This window comes from Nematolebias whitei, chromosome 3 (genome assembly GCF_014905685.2).
Source record: "Nematolebias whitei isolate Nwh7 chromosome 3, NemWhi1, whole genome shotgun sequence".
Classification (NCBI taxonomy): Eukaryota; Metazoa; Chordata; class Actinopteri; order Cyprinodontiformes; family Rivulidae; genus Nematolebias; species Nematolebias whitei.
The window spans coordinates 9364720-9378846 of NC_056500.1; the positions used below are offsets into that span (position 1 = coordinate 9364720).

Sequence of the window (14127 nt, forward strand, 5' to 3'; positions counted from 1 at the left end):
ATAGGTTTTTATTTTTCTCTGTAGATTTTTGTCTGTTAGTTGGAAAATGAAAATTGTTGCTCTGTGATGTAAAAAAAAAAAAAATGTTTGGACAGAGGTTGAGTGTCCCTCTGAGCGGAGTTGTGCGTCCTCTCACCTTATTGGAGGCCATCTCGCTGACTGAGTTCCTCGTCTGCAGCGTCTCCAGCTGATCCAGACACCAGTCCAGCTCCTCCAGCGTCTCCATCGCCAGCTTCTGATAAGGCTCCTCTGAAGGTGACACAAACACGCCGCGGGTGAATTCAAAACAACCTCTTCCTGCAACGCGTTATTCTTCTGACAAAAAAACAACAAACTCATTTACTGAATTAATAAAGAAGAAACTGAACAATTAAGAACCAAGTTCAGATTTTTATGCTTTAAAATCTGCAGCCAAACGTCAACGTCAAAGTGTTTGTTTGTAGTGTTAACAAAATATCTCATGAACCGGTGAATGAATTTAGATGAAACTCTCAGAATGCAATAATTTGATGTACCTCTATATATAATTAGCATTTGGAGTCAGCCTAATTCAAGATGGCCGCCACAGCTTGGCAAAATCAAACACGAAAACGTCTGTAAATCCGCCAGTTTTACAGACGCTGAGCTAAAGTTCGGTGTGGTAGTAGCTGAGATTCATTCCCAACACAAACTCCGATCCATTTTTAAATGTAGCCATTAACTAGTGACGTCATCTGTGTGTCTGTTAGCAAAATATCTCAGGAAACACTGAACGGATTTTAATGAAATTCTCAGGAACTCGTTATTGGGTCGACGTTTACAACTTGTGGAGTTAGATTGATTCAAGATGGCTGCCACGTGCAACTCACTTCAGGAAGCTCAAAAATAGCTACAACTTTGTGAGTTTTCCAAATATTAAGCTAAAATTTGTCGTGGTAGTAGCTGAGAGTCATCCTTACATTTTGCGAGATCTTGCAGTATTGCATGAGATGGAGCATCATTTGCAACAACAACCATAGCTCCATTCCTTTAACAATAAAGTTTATGTGCATGTGATTAAAACTGGAGACACCTCACCATGTCCCACCGTACCTGAGAGACACGTCTTGCACATGGGAGGCTGGTTGGTGCCTGACGGTCGTCTGAAACAAGAAACAGACGGAGGTTTTATCATTTCAACAAAGAGAACGAGCAGTTAGTCATCCGGTCTGTTTTCTTCCTCTTACTTGTTTCCCACACGGTCCTGAAGATGTGTCAAAGCAGCAACGTTACTTCTGACTGTTCGCAGGCTGGCCAGAACCTAGAGGTAAAAACAAGAGAAGGAATAAAAAAACTAAACAAAGACTTTTATTTGTTTGCACACAACATAAAGCTTCTTTGGGTGTTATTTACTTTGTGGATGGAAGATGATATTTTTAACTACAGTGTTAAGTCAGCAGGGAGCCGCTAGCATTTCAATATTAACATTAAAACTGCAGCAAATATTTTAAGCTGCAAGCCTCACGTTCTTTACTTTGGTTGGATTTTTTTTCTGCTTCTGCTTATGTGAATTCTCAAGATGCATAAAACACAAGTCGTGCAAAAATTAGACCCCATGCAAAAAGTATCTGCTAAAACTTTTTGGGCTAAGGCGAACAGACGAGCATGCTAACGTATTTTGTTGACTAATTATATGGATAAAGCATTTAACGTCAGCTGCAGCTGAACCTAAAGTAAATGCTGGATATTAATTTGAAAACATCCCATGTCTACAGAGTGCGTTAATGAGAAAAAAAACAGACTCAAACTGAGGAATACTCAGAACAAGCTGTGCAGTACAAAGAGAATGTGTGTGGGTGTTTTCTGTGAAAAATGAACCATCTCTTATTTCTCAGACTGGTGAGTAAGGCCCGTCCTAAAGTCAAATGGGTTTTTTGGAGAGAACTTGTCTTATCTGTTTGTAAAGAAACGCTTGTCTGCTGAAAGGCAGCAAGGACTGAGAATAACGCCGAAGTAAGACATGATTCTCTGCTAAACTTTGGCCATGAGAATTATGCATTAATTTGATAAATTATTTACTTTACAATAAGGCTCCCCTTATAGATGGCTGATAAATAGTTTATAAATACATTATTAATTCCTCTATAAACACTTTATAAATCATTAATAACTGCTTATTATGCATTAATTAAGGGTGACAGAGACAAAACTGACCAGCTTGTTGCCAAATAACGAGTCAAATCTGTTCATCTATACAGTATATTTAATCTAGAGTTGTTATATTTAACATTTCAGACTAAGTTTCTACCTTGTAAGCGCAATAAGCATTTCTAAACCTAATTTATTTAGCATATAATATTGTACTTTATCACTGCATTATAAGTATCTATTGTTGTAGATACTTTTAATGCAGTGATAAAGTGTCTGCGACCCTTAATTAATGAATAATAAGCAGTTATTAATGATTTATAAAGCGTTTAAAGAGGAATTAATAACGTATATATAAATTATTTATTAGCCACCTATTGTAAAATGGTCCCAAATATCTTTAATAAAATCTGCAACTGTTTTCTTAGAGAGACGGGGGGACTGTTGAGATTTACAACCCAGGATATTATCATATTTGGTGGATTGGTGGTTAGCTCTGTTGCTGCATAGCAAAAAGGTCATGGGTTAAATCCCCAGGTTGGACCTGGGGTCTTTCTATCCTGTTTCCTCCCACAGCCCAAAAAAACATGCATGTTAGGTTGCCTTCCCAGGCCCCCTTGCAAAAGTGATCTCAGTGGGATTTGCCTGGTTAAACAAAGCTTAATAAATAAATAATAATAAAATAAATGAAGCAAATCTGAGGGAAATTTTCCTTCTGTTAAAATTATGCTTTCAGCTCCGTTGTGCTCATAAGAACAGCAAATAATGCTTTTATGAGCCACACAACTGTTGGACTAATAAATCTTTTATAACTAAACAATTTCAAGGCTTGGCAAATCTCCAAAAAGGACATTTACAAACAACAAATAAAATGTGGTGAGATTTGTGTATTCATTCAACTCTAAAACAAGGATAAACCTCTAATTTGCAACAACAAAAAAAAAGTGCGTAGCACTAATAGATGTTTTAACATGACTCACCTGTGCAAACGGAGTCACGATCATGTCTTCTCCATGCCTGAGAAAACAGACAATTTGTGAAAAAGTAAAGTGAGAGGACAGATTGAATCAGATTACACGTAATGTATAAATCTCAAAACACAAACAGTGACAGTACAATGGGGACTTTAGGACGAAAGCTGCAGTTTGCACTGGATACAACACTGGAGGAAAGGAGAGGAGGAGTGGATCATATTAGTTACACAAAAACACACGTGAAGAGCTAAAAGGGAAGGAGGTTACGGAACATCTTTGACTGCAGGGCTTGAAAAGCAGCGATAGTAACCCAGAAACAGACTCGTGTTTCCCTGAACGTACAAAAAACACAGTTGCACATCTGGAACAGTAGTTTAGGAGGAGTGCTCATGCTCTGGGTGCTGCTGGAGAAGCTGGAGGTTTAGTGTCACATCATGCAGCTTCAGACATCACACCATGCTGCTGGGTAAAGGTAAGTCAGACTGCTGGCCAGCAAACATTTGGACGCTGTTTTGTAAATCCTATAGTCAGGGTCGGCTTGGGTTTCCTGACCTATCCCTTAGTTATGCCGCTATAGGCTTAAACTACTGGATCATCAAATGGATACAAATGAAAAGTTTGTATTTGTAATTGTTTCTATTTATTTATTTTTTTTGTCTTTCCTAGTGAGGGACCTGCCATTGTGTATCTGTTCCTCCTTCCTGTTATCTCAAACAGGCCGATCGAAGCAGATGGCCGCTCGTCCAGAGCCTGGTTCTGCTGGAGGTTTCTTCCTGTTATAAGGGAGATTTTCCTTCCCACTGTTGCCTTTGTGCTAGCTCAGGATTGGAGACTGTGATAAAATGAAGACTCAACGCAATCTGCTGGCTTCCTTCCTTCCTTAGATAAATAATTTTACTAATTATCCTAACAGAGCACTTCGCTCTCAGACTGCAGGCTTACTTGCGGTTCCTAGAGTTTCCAAAAGCAGAATGGGAGGAAGATCTTTCCGTTATCAGGCTCTTCTTGTGGAGCCAACTTCCAGTTTCTGTCCGTGAGGCTGACACATTGTCCAGTTTAAGACTGGGCTTAAGACTTTCCTTCTTGATAAATCCTATAGTTAGGGTTGGCTTGTTATGAAGCCTTAAGCTTAGACTACTAGAGGACAAACTGACCTCATTTCCTTAAATGAATTGTTAAAATTGAATGGTTTGCATTTGATACTATTTCTATCGTAACATGTGATTCTTGATCTGCCATTGTGTATCTGTTCCTCCTTCCTGTCCTCTCAAACCTGGCCGGTCGAAGCAGAAGACCGCTTGTCCTGATCCTGGATCTGCTAAAGGTTTCTTCCTCATGAGGGAGTTTTTTCTTTCCACTGTCGCCTTCGTGCTTGTTCAAGATGAGAGTCTGTGACGGAGATAATTCAAATCCGTCTGCTCCTCAGATAAATAATGTTAAATTATTATTTTTATATATGAATGTTTCTGTTCAGTGCCCTGAGATGACGTGTTGTGACTTAGCGCTATAGAAATAAACTGAACTGAAAAATTGAATTGTTTGAAACTTTGCAAAGTCAGTGTCTAAACACAAAAAATAAAAGCCATTAATGAAAATGTCCGAAAGCGTTCAAAGACGCAGAGATTTTCACCTCTGTCAAATGCTTGCTGGGACCTCAGCTCCTCACGTCACGTTCACGACGAGGTGACGTGGAAACGGAGGGGCGGACAGAAGGGACGACCCAGAGACAGGAACAAACAAACACAAACAAACACGGCAATCTTCACACGATGTCTCACCGAGGTAACCAACTGACTTCCCATTGCTTCAATCCTTCCTCCCTTCAAAACAAAGGAGCGACAGCTGTTGGTGGTGGAGGCTCCACGTGCACGATGTCTGGCTTCAAACAGACTTCTGGCTGCTCAGAGAAACCTTTAGAGCTGCCCCGTGCTTTGCAACAACTCTGCTGCTTTGCTCCTGGACTTCAATCTTTAGCCGCGCAGCCAAAAGTCTCTTTAAAGCCAGATACCAAAAAATACTTGCAAACACGACTTCGTATAAAATACTTCGATTGATAAGAAACACCGCAGCTCTGTTCAATTAGTACATAAACTCTCCATCTGAAGTTGTGAATACTGGGCTATAATTAAAACAAAAATATCAGTCAAATGTAGTTTTAAACAAAAATGTCCTAAAATATGGAGCCTCTTTCATCTAACGGCGGCTTCTGCCCCTCGATGACACAAAAACAAGTCGGACACTTTACTTAAACAGCTGTTAGTTTGAAGAGGGTGAAAACAAAATGAAATGAAAAATGCCCAGAAAGGCAGCCCCCTATTATTATCCACCTGAAAAGGATCTTGCTCTTTCTTCAACTTTAATGCGACCCGAACCGCAATGTGCACCCCCCACAAAGCTAATATCAAAACGACCGACTCGGCACCGTGACGTGTGCTATTACTTTTGCTGCTGTTTTGAGTTACCGTGGCGACGTAACCTAAAAACAAAGACACCATTTTTCCAATTGAAAAACACTGACAGAACGCTCAACAGCCTCCAGCTGCCACGGCGAGGTCACATGACCCAGAGTGGAGAAGTCTCTGAACAATTAACTTTTGGAGCCATTTTGGTTCAAGATGGCTGCCACAGCTAACTCGGAAAACACACAATTGACTATAACTCAGTCATTCTTTGAGATATTGAGCTGAAATTTGGTATGATCGTAGCTGAGAGTGAGTTTTTAAACAAGCTTAAGGTAAATTAAAAATCCAAGATGGCTGCCTGTGCTAAAACGGAAAAAAATGCTATAAATCAGCCATTTTTAGGGATATTAAGCTGAAATTTGGTGTGGCGGTAGCTGAGAACGTTCCCCATCACATATTGGATCCAAATCAAAAATCCAAGATGGCCACCATAACGTAATAAATGACTATACCCGATTGATTTTTTATCACATTGAGGTGAAATTTGGATTGTTGGTAGCTGAGAGCAAAAACACGTAGTACTGTCAAATAAAAAAAAATTATAAAGGTTGCAACGTTGCAGTCCCCGTCAAAGTTTTTCCAGGAACTTTCTAGTTTTGTCTTTTTTTTTCTTGTTTATACAACTTGTAAATAATCTAATTTAAAAGTTTCTGCTTGCAAATGAGCTCGACGAGGGTGATTTCTGATGTTGCACCTACCTGTCCTTCAGGCAATTTCAAAAGAATTTGTTCTCTTCAACCAAATTTAATAAGTAACAAGCATTCGTTTATTTTTAAGCTGTGAAACAAATAGATAAATCCTCCCACACAAAATGAAAATGAACAACTCTCCAGTTTCAGACAGAACCGAGGCTGCGGCTTGAAACTGAAAGGGCTAAAATACTCACAGGTCGCTGGCAGTGGACGAGTTGCGAGACATGGTTTTGGGCGACAGATCGAAGTCGGAGTCGGAGCGGTAGAGGAAAGACTCGCGGCGCTGACTGTGGGGGTAGTTGGCCTGCAGAACCAAACCAGAGCCCGGGCTAGCTTGAGAGTCCAGTGGACTGCGACCCACCGGCAGGCCATTCTCCACATCAAAACTGCAAAAACACACAAAACAGGATTTTTTTTTTAAGTGTTGTTCTTTAAATGTTTGTGTCAGAACAAAAGTAGCCAATTTTTTCTAATATATAAAAAAAATCTAAACAGGAAGTGTAAAATAAAGTGAAATCAGTGAGCATGAAGACTAATGACCACAATCTGCACAGTCCATCTCATAAGAGATTATTTTACAGGTTTTTTAAATCAATTAAACGGTTTAAAATAAATCTATTTTATGAAAGCAATAAAACAAACATTAAAACCAACATCAGTCAGTGATTTTAAAGATCATTGTGCAAAGATAATAAAACGAGATGATTGTATTTTTATTTTATTGTAATCTGATAATCATCCAGTTTTTGCAGAGTTTATTTTAGTTTCTCGTCTGCATTCTCACACTTACTGCTCAGATGCTGCAAATATTTAAAAAGTTTTCCTAAAATGGGATGTTAAATATTTGGCCTTAATTCCTAAACAGATAAAATAACTCTAATTTGTGTTTGTGATAAAGACCTCCAAGGTTTGCTGTGTCTTTTGAATGCTTCAAAATATAACATTTTGTATAGCAGCGTAAATAATTTAAGGCTTGGTTGGGAAGTGAGGATTTTTGATAAAACTAGTGTAAAACCGGCATGTGCACATACATTAAAATGCTATAGAATCAAAGTAAGTGGTTCTGAAAATGTGTTTAAAGCTATTAAATGATCCAAACTCTAACTTTGAGAGGGCTTGAAGCACGGACATAAAACCAAGTTGAGCATTTCAGGTAAAGTCCCACAACCACTGTGACAATTAAAACATATTAAAATCATTACATAGGCTGCCATGCATTCACTTAGAGAATGAAGGAGGAGGATGAAGACGTGCAACAAGAAGCAGAAACGTTAAAGAAACCTGCACAGCTTTGCTGAACGTCCACAAGCGAACAGTCCCTGTGTTTGGCAGCCGGACAGGTCACCTTGTCATTACTGGCATCTCACAATCAAACACATGCTTACGCACAACTTTGTCTCTGCTATCTTTAATGACGTCAGCACAGGCGCGTTACATCAGCACAGTTACCTATAACCTTCGCACCAGTTCTGCCTTCGATCCGTCAGACACACCGGGTACATTCAGGTACGAACCGTGCAGAAAGCCGCGGAGACGTCAAGTCAAAGTTCTGCAGACAGATTTTATCCGTCGGCCCAAAAAGAAATAATTTCTATCAAAGTTTTTATTGATTCAATCCAGCTCCATCACAACTACGTTGGACGTCGATAAAAACCCGTTTCCACCAAGATGAGGTCAGACTCTAAACTGCATGTTGTACTCACCAAACTGTGCCTTGCTCAAGGACACACAGACCCTATAGTAATCTGAGCCATTATTGATTTCATTTTACGGTGTTTTAAAAGTCTAAAGCCAAATCCTTTTTGCTCTTTTTTTTTTAACTTAAACCGTCCACATTTTATTTAGACGTGCCGTGTGATTTTTGCAGCCGGACAGAGTGGAGACCTTGATGAGAAATTAACAGATTTTCAAGTGTGTTTTTGTCAATTTCATCCATTCTGGTCAACGGTGGCTCCCCTCCCTCCGTCCTCACTCGTATCAATAAGCAGAGCAGCAAGGTTGCCTCTCTGTCTATTTTTAGCTCTGCCTCCTGGGCTCCGCCAGTAATAGCTCAGATAAATGAAAGATGGTTATTATGCAACTGATCCTGAATGAAACGGGCCCAGTTCACAGAAGCTGAGACTGAGAGAGGAGGACGAGGAGGAGGAAGGCTGCATCCAGCTCTGTGATGTGTTCAGTTACCCACACCTGATTGGTGTGACATGATGGAGAGGGGCAGGGCTGCAGCAGCAGGGTTTACCTCAATGATAACAACTCCCCCCACACCACCGCCGTGCACCCCTCCCTCCCAGCTCGGTGTAGTCGGGCGTGACGAGGCTCAGAGGAGCCCAGTGACGTCAGAAGCTAAAAATAGATCTGCTTGACAGGAAAGAGGTGAACTAAGAGGCGAGCGGTGCTTACGTAGGTGCCCCCCTCCTCCTCCTCGTCGTCTCCCTTCTTCTCGCAGATTAGATTTTTTTTTCTTCACATTTTTGTTTTTACAAGAGTCTATTTTTAGATCCTACAAGGTAACCCCTGGTGTAGCAAAGGTCTCTTCCCCACATCTTTGTACTAAATATTTATATTTTCCTTTCCTCCTTTGTTCAGCTGAGTATTTGTGTGAGAAGCTACTCGCCTAAAGAATCAGACATTTTAAGCTGACATCAGCAGCGTTTAAGCTCCCTGCAGCAAACAATGGTTACCTTCAGCTGTTTTAAAACCATCTTGCCAGAGGAACAGGACACTTCAGATAAAAAATCTCTTTGCGAAGAGTCATCCCAAAGCAGAAAGCTGTTCATCACCACGCAGAAGACAAAGAAGATCTTCTTCATAAATAAAATATGACAGGAGCTAATAAACCACCTGGTTCATGTGTACACCATTCATAAGTCTTTAAATTTATTTTTACAAGCATAGAAAAATGAATCAGAGTTTAAGCCATCATTAATCGTTTCATCCAACACAAATATTTACTGAACATTAATTCATAAATACAAGAGAACAATGAACTGAAAGATATTTTCAGCTGCTGCACCAGATCTTGCAGCTGGTCTGTGGCTTTAAACAGGAGCACAGCGCCCCCTGCTGAGGAATATGGGGCATTGCAACAGAAGTCCACGCGTCCAACTGCACTAAAGTTAATTGATGCTCTCCTCTTGTTATGCACTGCACAATAATCTATGAAAGCTTTAACTTTTAGATTAAGAAAAAGCATATGCTAATCGTGTTTTTTAGTTTTCAGTTCGCTTCATTTAAGCAGGAAAACCAGTGAGACCTGCAATGTCTGATGACAACAAACCATCACAGCGACACTTTCCTCACATCATGTAACCGTCACACACGAACCGATGAATTTATTCATCTTTTGCTCTGACTGCAACCCTGCTGGTCTAACTTCGAGCAGGCAGACTGGCAGGAGGACGAGACGGCGTCTTCTGCAGTTGGATCAAAACCTAAAGGTTGACCTTGGACTGCCTCCTGTGTCCTGCATTGTTCTCTGTGTCTCTGACGTACACCAACATTCCCTTTTCTCTCGTTAAGCTCCGCTTTAATAAACTTTCCTCCGTCCGCCACAAACACAAGCCTTTACACCCACATCCTCACCTCGGCTTTTGTTCCCAGGATGTTTAGTTTACAGCAGAGAGAGGGCAACATATTTTCTACAACCCCCCCCCCCCCCACTCCTAAAGAACACATTCAAGTTTGTTTAAGTTAAAATATTCTTCATTTAAGCAAGCGTTTGATTAATATGTTAAGATTTTGCAAACCATTTTTTGTTAATTTACTTCCAGCCTCTAAGTGTACATGTCTTACACAAGTTGTGTAACAGCATTGTAGGGACATAACGTAATTTCTTTCCACAACGTTGCTCGTGTCTGTAAGACACATGTGGACACACTGAGCCACCTACGTATGAAACATCTGTCAGACTCTCGGTGATTTTCTGAGGATAAATCACTGTTTTAGCACGAAAAGCCACAACTTAGATCAGAAAAACTCCCTCGCCTCCACTTCTCGTTCATACTTGCACGACCATGAAGCGCTCACGGGAATCAGGGTCGAAGGATTTAAGAAACTTTCAGCTAAACGTGCGAGACAGATTCATAAAGGTACCAACAGAACCAGATGTTTTCAGATTGGGAGATTAGTTGCAGGACCAAATGTCAAAAATGTACACACGCACATACGGTCCGTCCTGTTTTCTTTCCTCGTAGCGTGGGAATTGTCCAGGGGGGGGCCTCAAACATCACACCAGGAAGGCGAAGAGGCAAAAGGTGAGGAGGAAAACGGTGCAGGGAGCACTTTATGTTTGAAAAAGTCTGGGAAGAGATTTAGGGTTTAAGTTTGCAAACTAACTGTGATGGTTAGGGTTTGGAGGACAGAAAGACATGCATGTGTGTGCGACGCCCTAAGCTTTCTGTACATTTGATCCTAAAGCAGCATAAAGACAACATGTCCCCCTTCTCCCCCACATTTTCCAGCGTTGTGCCAAACAGATCTTTCCTTTCACTGTCACTCTGTGAGGTTTGTACTTTGTGCTCTTTGTGTATAAATGTCATCATGACTGCACACAAAGGAGACGCTGGGCAGCAGGGGGGTTATTTACAAAGACTCAGATCTGAGTAATATGACGGAAAGAAAATGAAACCGTTCTGCAGCTCCAGTAAAGTTTCCTGCTCTGGGTTTATAGAACGGCAAACACATTCTGTACGAATGAAATAAAGTCATTATTTTGCATTTCTCTTTAAATTAGCTGCTATTTTTTAGCATAAATTCAATGAAAAAGACCAGCAGTAGTGGATGCAGAAAAAAAAAAGCAAAGATTTATCATCTGTACTGTAAAGGTTCAAGCTTTTAATTAATTCACTAATAAAATACAAATTCACAACAAAGCAGTCGCCAAGTTGTTGGTTTCTGAAATTAAAGGTCCTCCAGATTCTTTTACAGACGATCCAGCACAAAAACAAACAGCCATGTAATGGGCAAACCAAGTTTTACAAGAAATAGTTTGTTTAAAAGAACAAAATTAATCATTTTATAGGTTTGCCTCTTTGATTTTTAACTAGTTTAACAGAGAGCAGAGGATGAAACAGCAGCTGAAACAAAAAAAACACCGTACGGATTTGTGTTGTTTAATTAGACAGTAGGGAATAAACTGACGCACACCGACTTTCTTCACTTCTGTTTGCTTTGTTTAGTAAAAGAGAACCGCAGACAAATTTTACTACAACGCCACATGATAAAAACAAAAATCCACATACAAAACAACTTATTGTTTGACATGTAATATGGTTTCTGGTATTTTTTCTTAATGAAAACATAAGAATCACATTTGGAAAACACAAAACGACATTTCCGTTTTGCAGTTTAAATGATCATTCTTGAATTTTAATTAATGTTTTGAGGGAATTTATTCCGTTGATTCAAATCATCAAGGAATCAAATGAATTTCACACCCAAAGTTGTGCAATAGTTTAACTGAGAATATTTTTATTTCAGGAGTTTCACAGTCTTCTCATAAACAATGCAGGGGGGCTAAAGCTAAAATATGTAAAAATAAAAATGAGCTTTATAAGAAAACCCTGCGTTATTGCATAAACTAAAGATTTATTGTATTTTGTGACAAACTGGTTTATAAACGGCGCAACATTTGATGCAACATAAACCAAGCGCACTGCGCCATCTCAAGCGATCCTCCATCAAACCATTAACATATGAGCGCTCCGCAAACCTCCCCAAAGAGCCACTTGCTCTTTCTAACAACCCGAGCGTCTCCCGTCCAAACAGCGCAAACACTCAAGTCCCAAACATCTGATCTCAGAGCAGCTCGGGCCTCTAAATATAGCAAACTGGAAGAGAGGGTTGCAGTCAGTCAAAGCAGCTGGTGGATTTATCACTTGCTTTGACCTAAAGGTTGAGGAAGAACTCAGACCAGAGTTTTGCTGGCGGGATTTTAAATGCTGATTAAAAGCAGAGAAACAAAAAAATTTCAAATTACTATGCAACACTAGAAATAGCAAAAATCGCATTTTCAATGTGAAAACAACTATACATTAAAGAGTTATTTTGAAAAAAAGACACTTATCTTGGGACGATACACAGTGAGTAACTAATTTTATTCAAAATAATGCCATAAATATAAACTTTTACGCACGGCCTCTTGCTGGTTCAAAATCATTAAAGCAGCTGAAACTTAAAAAAACAAATATGTAAATTAAAAAAGGCAGCTATTTGAACAGACTCATCTTTCACACACGATGCGAGGAGCTGAAGTGGTTAAACTTTTGAAGTTCACGGTGCCTCAGAGGTTGATTCACTCATCAGGACAGGTATTGATCCTATCTGCAGCGATTAGCTCTGTCCGTCCCGCTGGGCAGAAATCCATACAGTGGCTGATCAGCATTGACATCATTAGATACTGGTTATAAGGGTGACACACTGGGCCAAACCACACACACACACACACACAGGCAGTGTGTGATTACAGCCCCAGCAGCACAGATCTAGATTTGGCTCCAGCATCGACCCGAAAATCAAACAACCCTACATCCAACTGGTACACAACTGGGCAGGCTTGTTCGGGGCATCGTCACACACTCACACAGACACACAAACTTTGCCCAGCAACAGGCCGTGCTGCGACTGCTCTAATCATCTTCATACGGCGCTAATTGGCGCCTTTCGGTATACAGTGATTGAAACTGGAGGTGAGGCGGGCGTGCGCCACTTCCTCCTCTAATTAGCCGAAGAACAGCCAATCACATCGCTGATCAGCGGGACGTGACAAGAAGGAGACAACAGGAGGTGTCTTAAATGGGTGTAGGAGATTTCTCCATTTCAGGAGTGGAGATTAGTTTAGAAGCAGGAGATGTGAGGCTGTTGGTGAGAAAAATGAAATGAGATGAAAGATTCTTTGAAGGAATGCATATCGCCCGCTGCCCTCCAGGCCAGTTTTAGACTGAAATTATCTTACTGGTGAGAAGGGACGGAATTGTAGCCGTTGTGGTAAAATCTTGTAAATGAGGCAACGCAGTGAGATTTTACAAACTGTGAGCACCCAACAGCACTCTGTTGAGGATCACGCTGAGTTTCAATAAAATCCATCCAGCGGTTCATTATGGGAACGAACCATTACGGGAAAAAACAATGCAGACATGTTCTTGTTTCTAGTTTTCTATATCGCTTTACAACCTAGCGTTTTTTTTTTTTTGGTTACATTTTCTTTTAAATACCATTTTATTTTCCACTTGCTATAAAAAATATATTCTCAATTTGTATGCATCCTTTATGATCGTCTATTGTTGTCATCACTCTTCGTTAAAATCAGGTCTCTCTTGTAAATGAGTCCAAGAGGCTCAATGGGATTAACCTGTATAAATAAAGGTTGAATGAAAAATGATATTTTGTTGCAGCTATTTATAGTCAAAAATACACACACAAGTGCACATCACTGCTTCCTGCTTCCGGTGATAAAAAGCTAATTAATCATAAAAATCAGGATTTATGTCCACATATCTCCAAACCGTGCATTGATGCACTTTCCAAGCTTAGCATCAGACCGGATACCGATCTCAACAAAACAACGAACTTAGTTAAACAAGAAAGAAAAATGAGGTTTTCATAACTCGCATGTTTGGAGCCAAGGTACTGACTTTAAGCACAGAAAAAGTTTTTGCTTGTTTGCGAGCATTAATCCAAATCTTGTTTGTGTTCAGCTCTCTGCAACAAAACCCTGCATCACATCGCAAAACTTCCCGTCAACCCTTAACGAAGCCCTCGTGTTAATTAAAAAGTCCTCCGTCTTTTCCTACCTGGCCTCCCGCTGTGTAGGCGGAGCACTGAAGTGTGTGTAGGTGATAAAGTTCACCTGTGACGGGACCGGGCCTCATGTGGACGCCTTATTTCCTCGCTCAT

General features: G+C 40.3%; 1 protein-coding gene across 1 annotated transcript in view; it reads right to left on the minus strand.

The window, feature by feature from the left end:
* The window catches only part of LOC119430531 (cAMP-specific 3',5'-cyclic phosphodiesterase 4D), a 51137-nt gene that overhangs the window by 12578 nt on the left and 24432 nt on the right, over positions 1 to 14127 (minus strand). Inside the window, exons 2-7 of the mRNA XM_037697954.1 lie at positions 6429 to 6620; positions 4859 to 4900; positions 3087 to 3123; positions 1206 to 1279; positions 1072 to 1121; positions 137 to 249 (exon numbers count right to left, since the gene is read on the minus strand). Coding sequence (XP_037553882.1) covers positions 137 to 249; positions 1072 to 1121; positions 1206 to 1279; positions 3087 to 3123; positions 4859 to 4900; positions 6429 to 6620 — 508 coding nt within the window. The remainder of the gene's footprint in view (positions 1 to 136; positions 250 to 1071; positions 1122 to 1205; positions 1280 to 3086; positions 3124 to 4858; positions 4901 to 6428; positions 6621 to 14127) is intronic.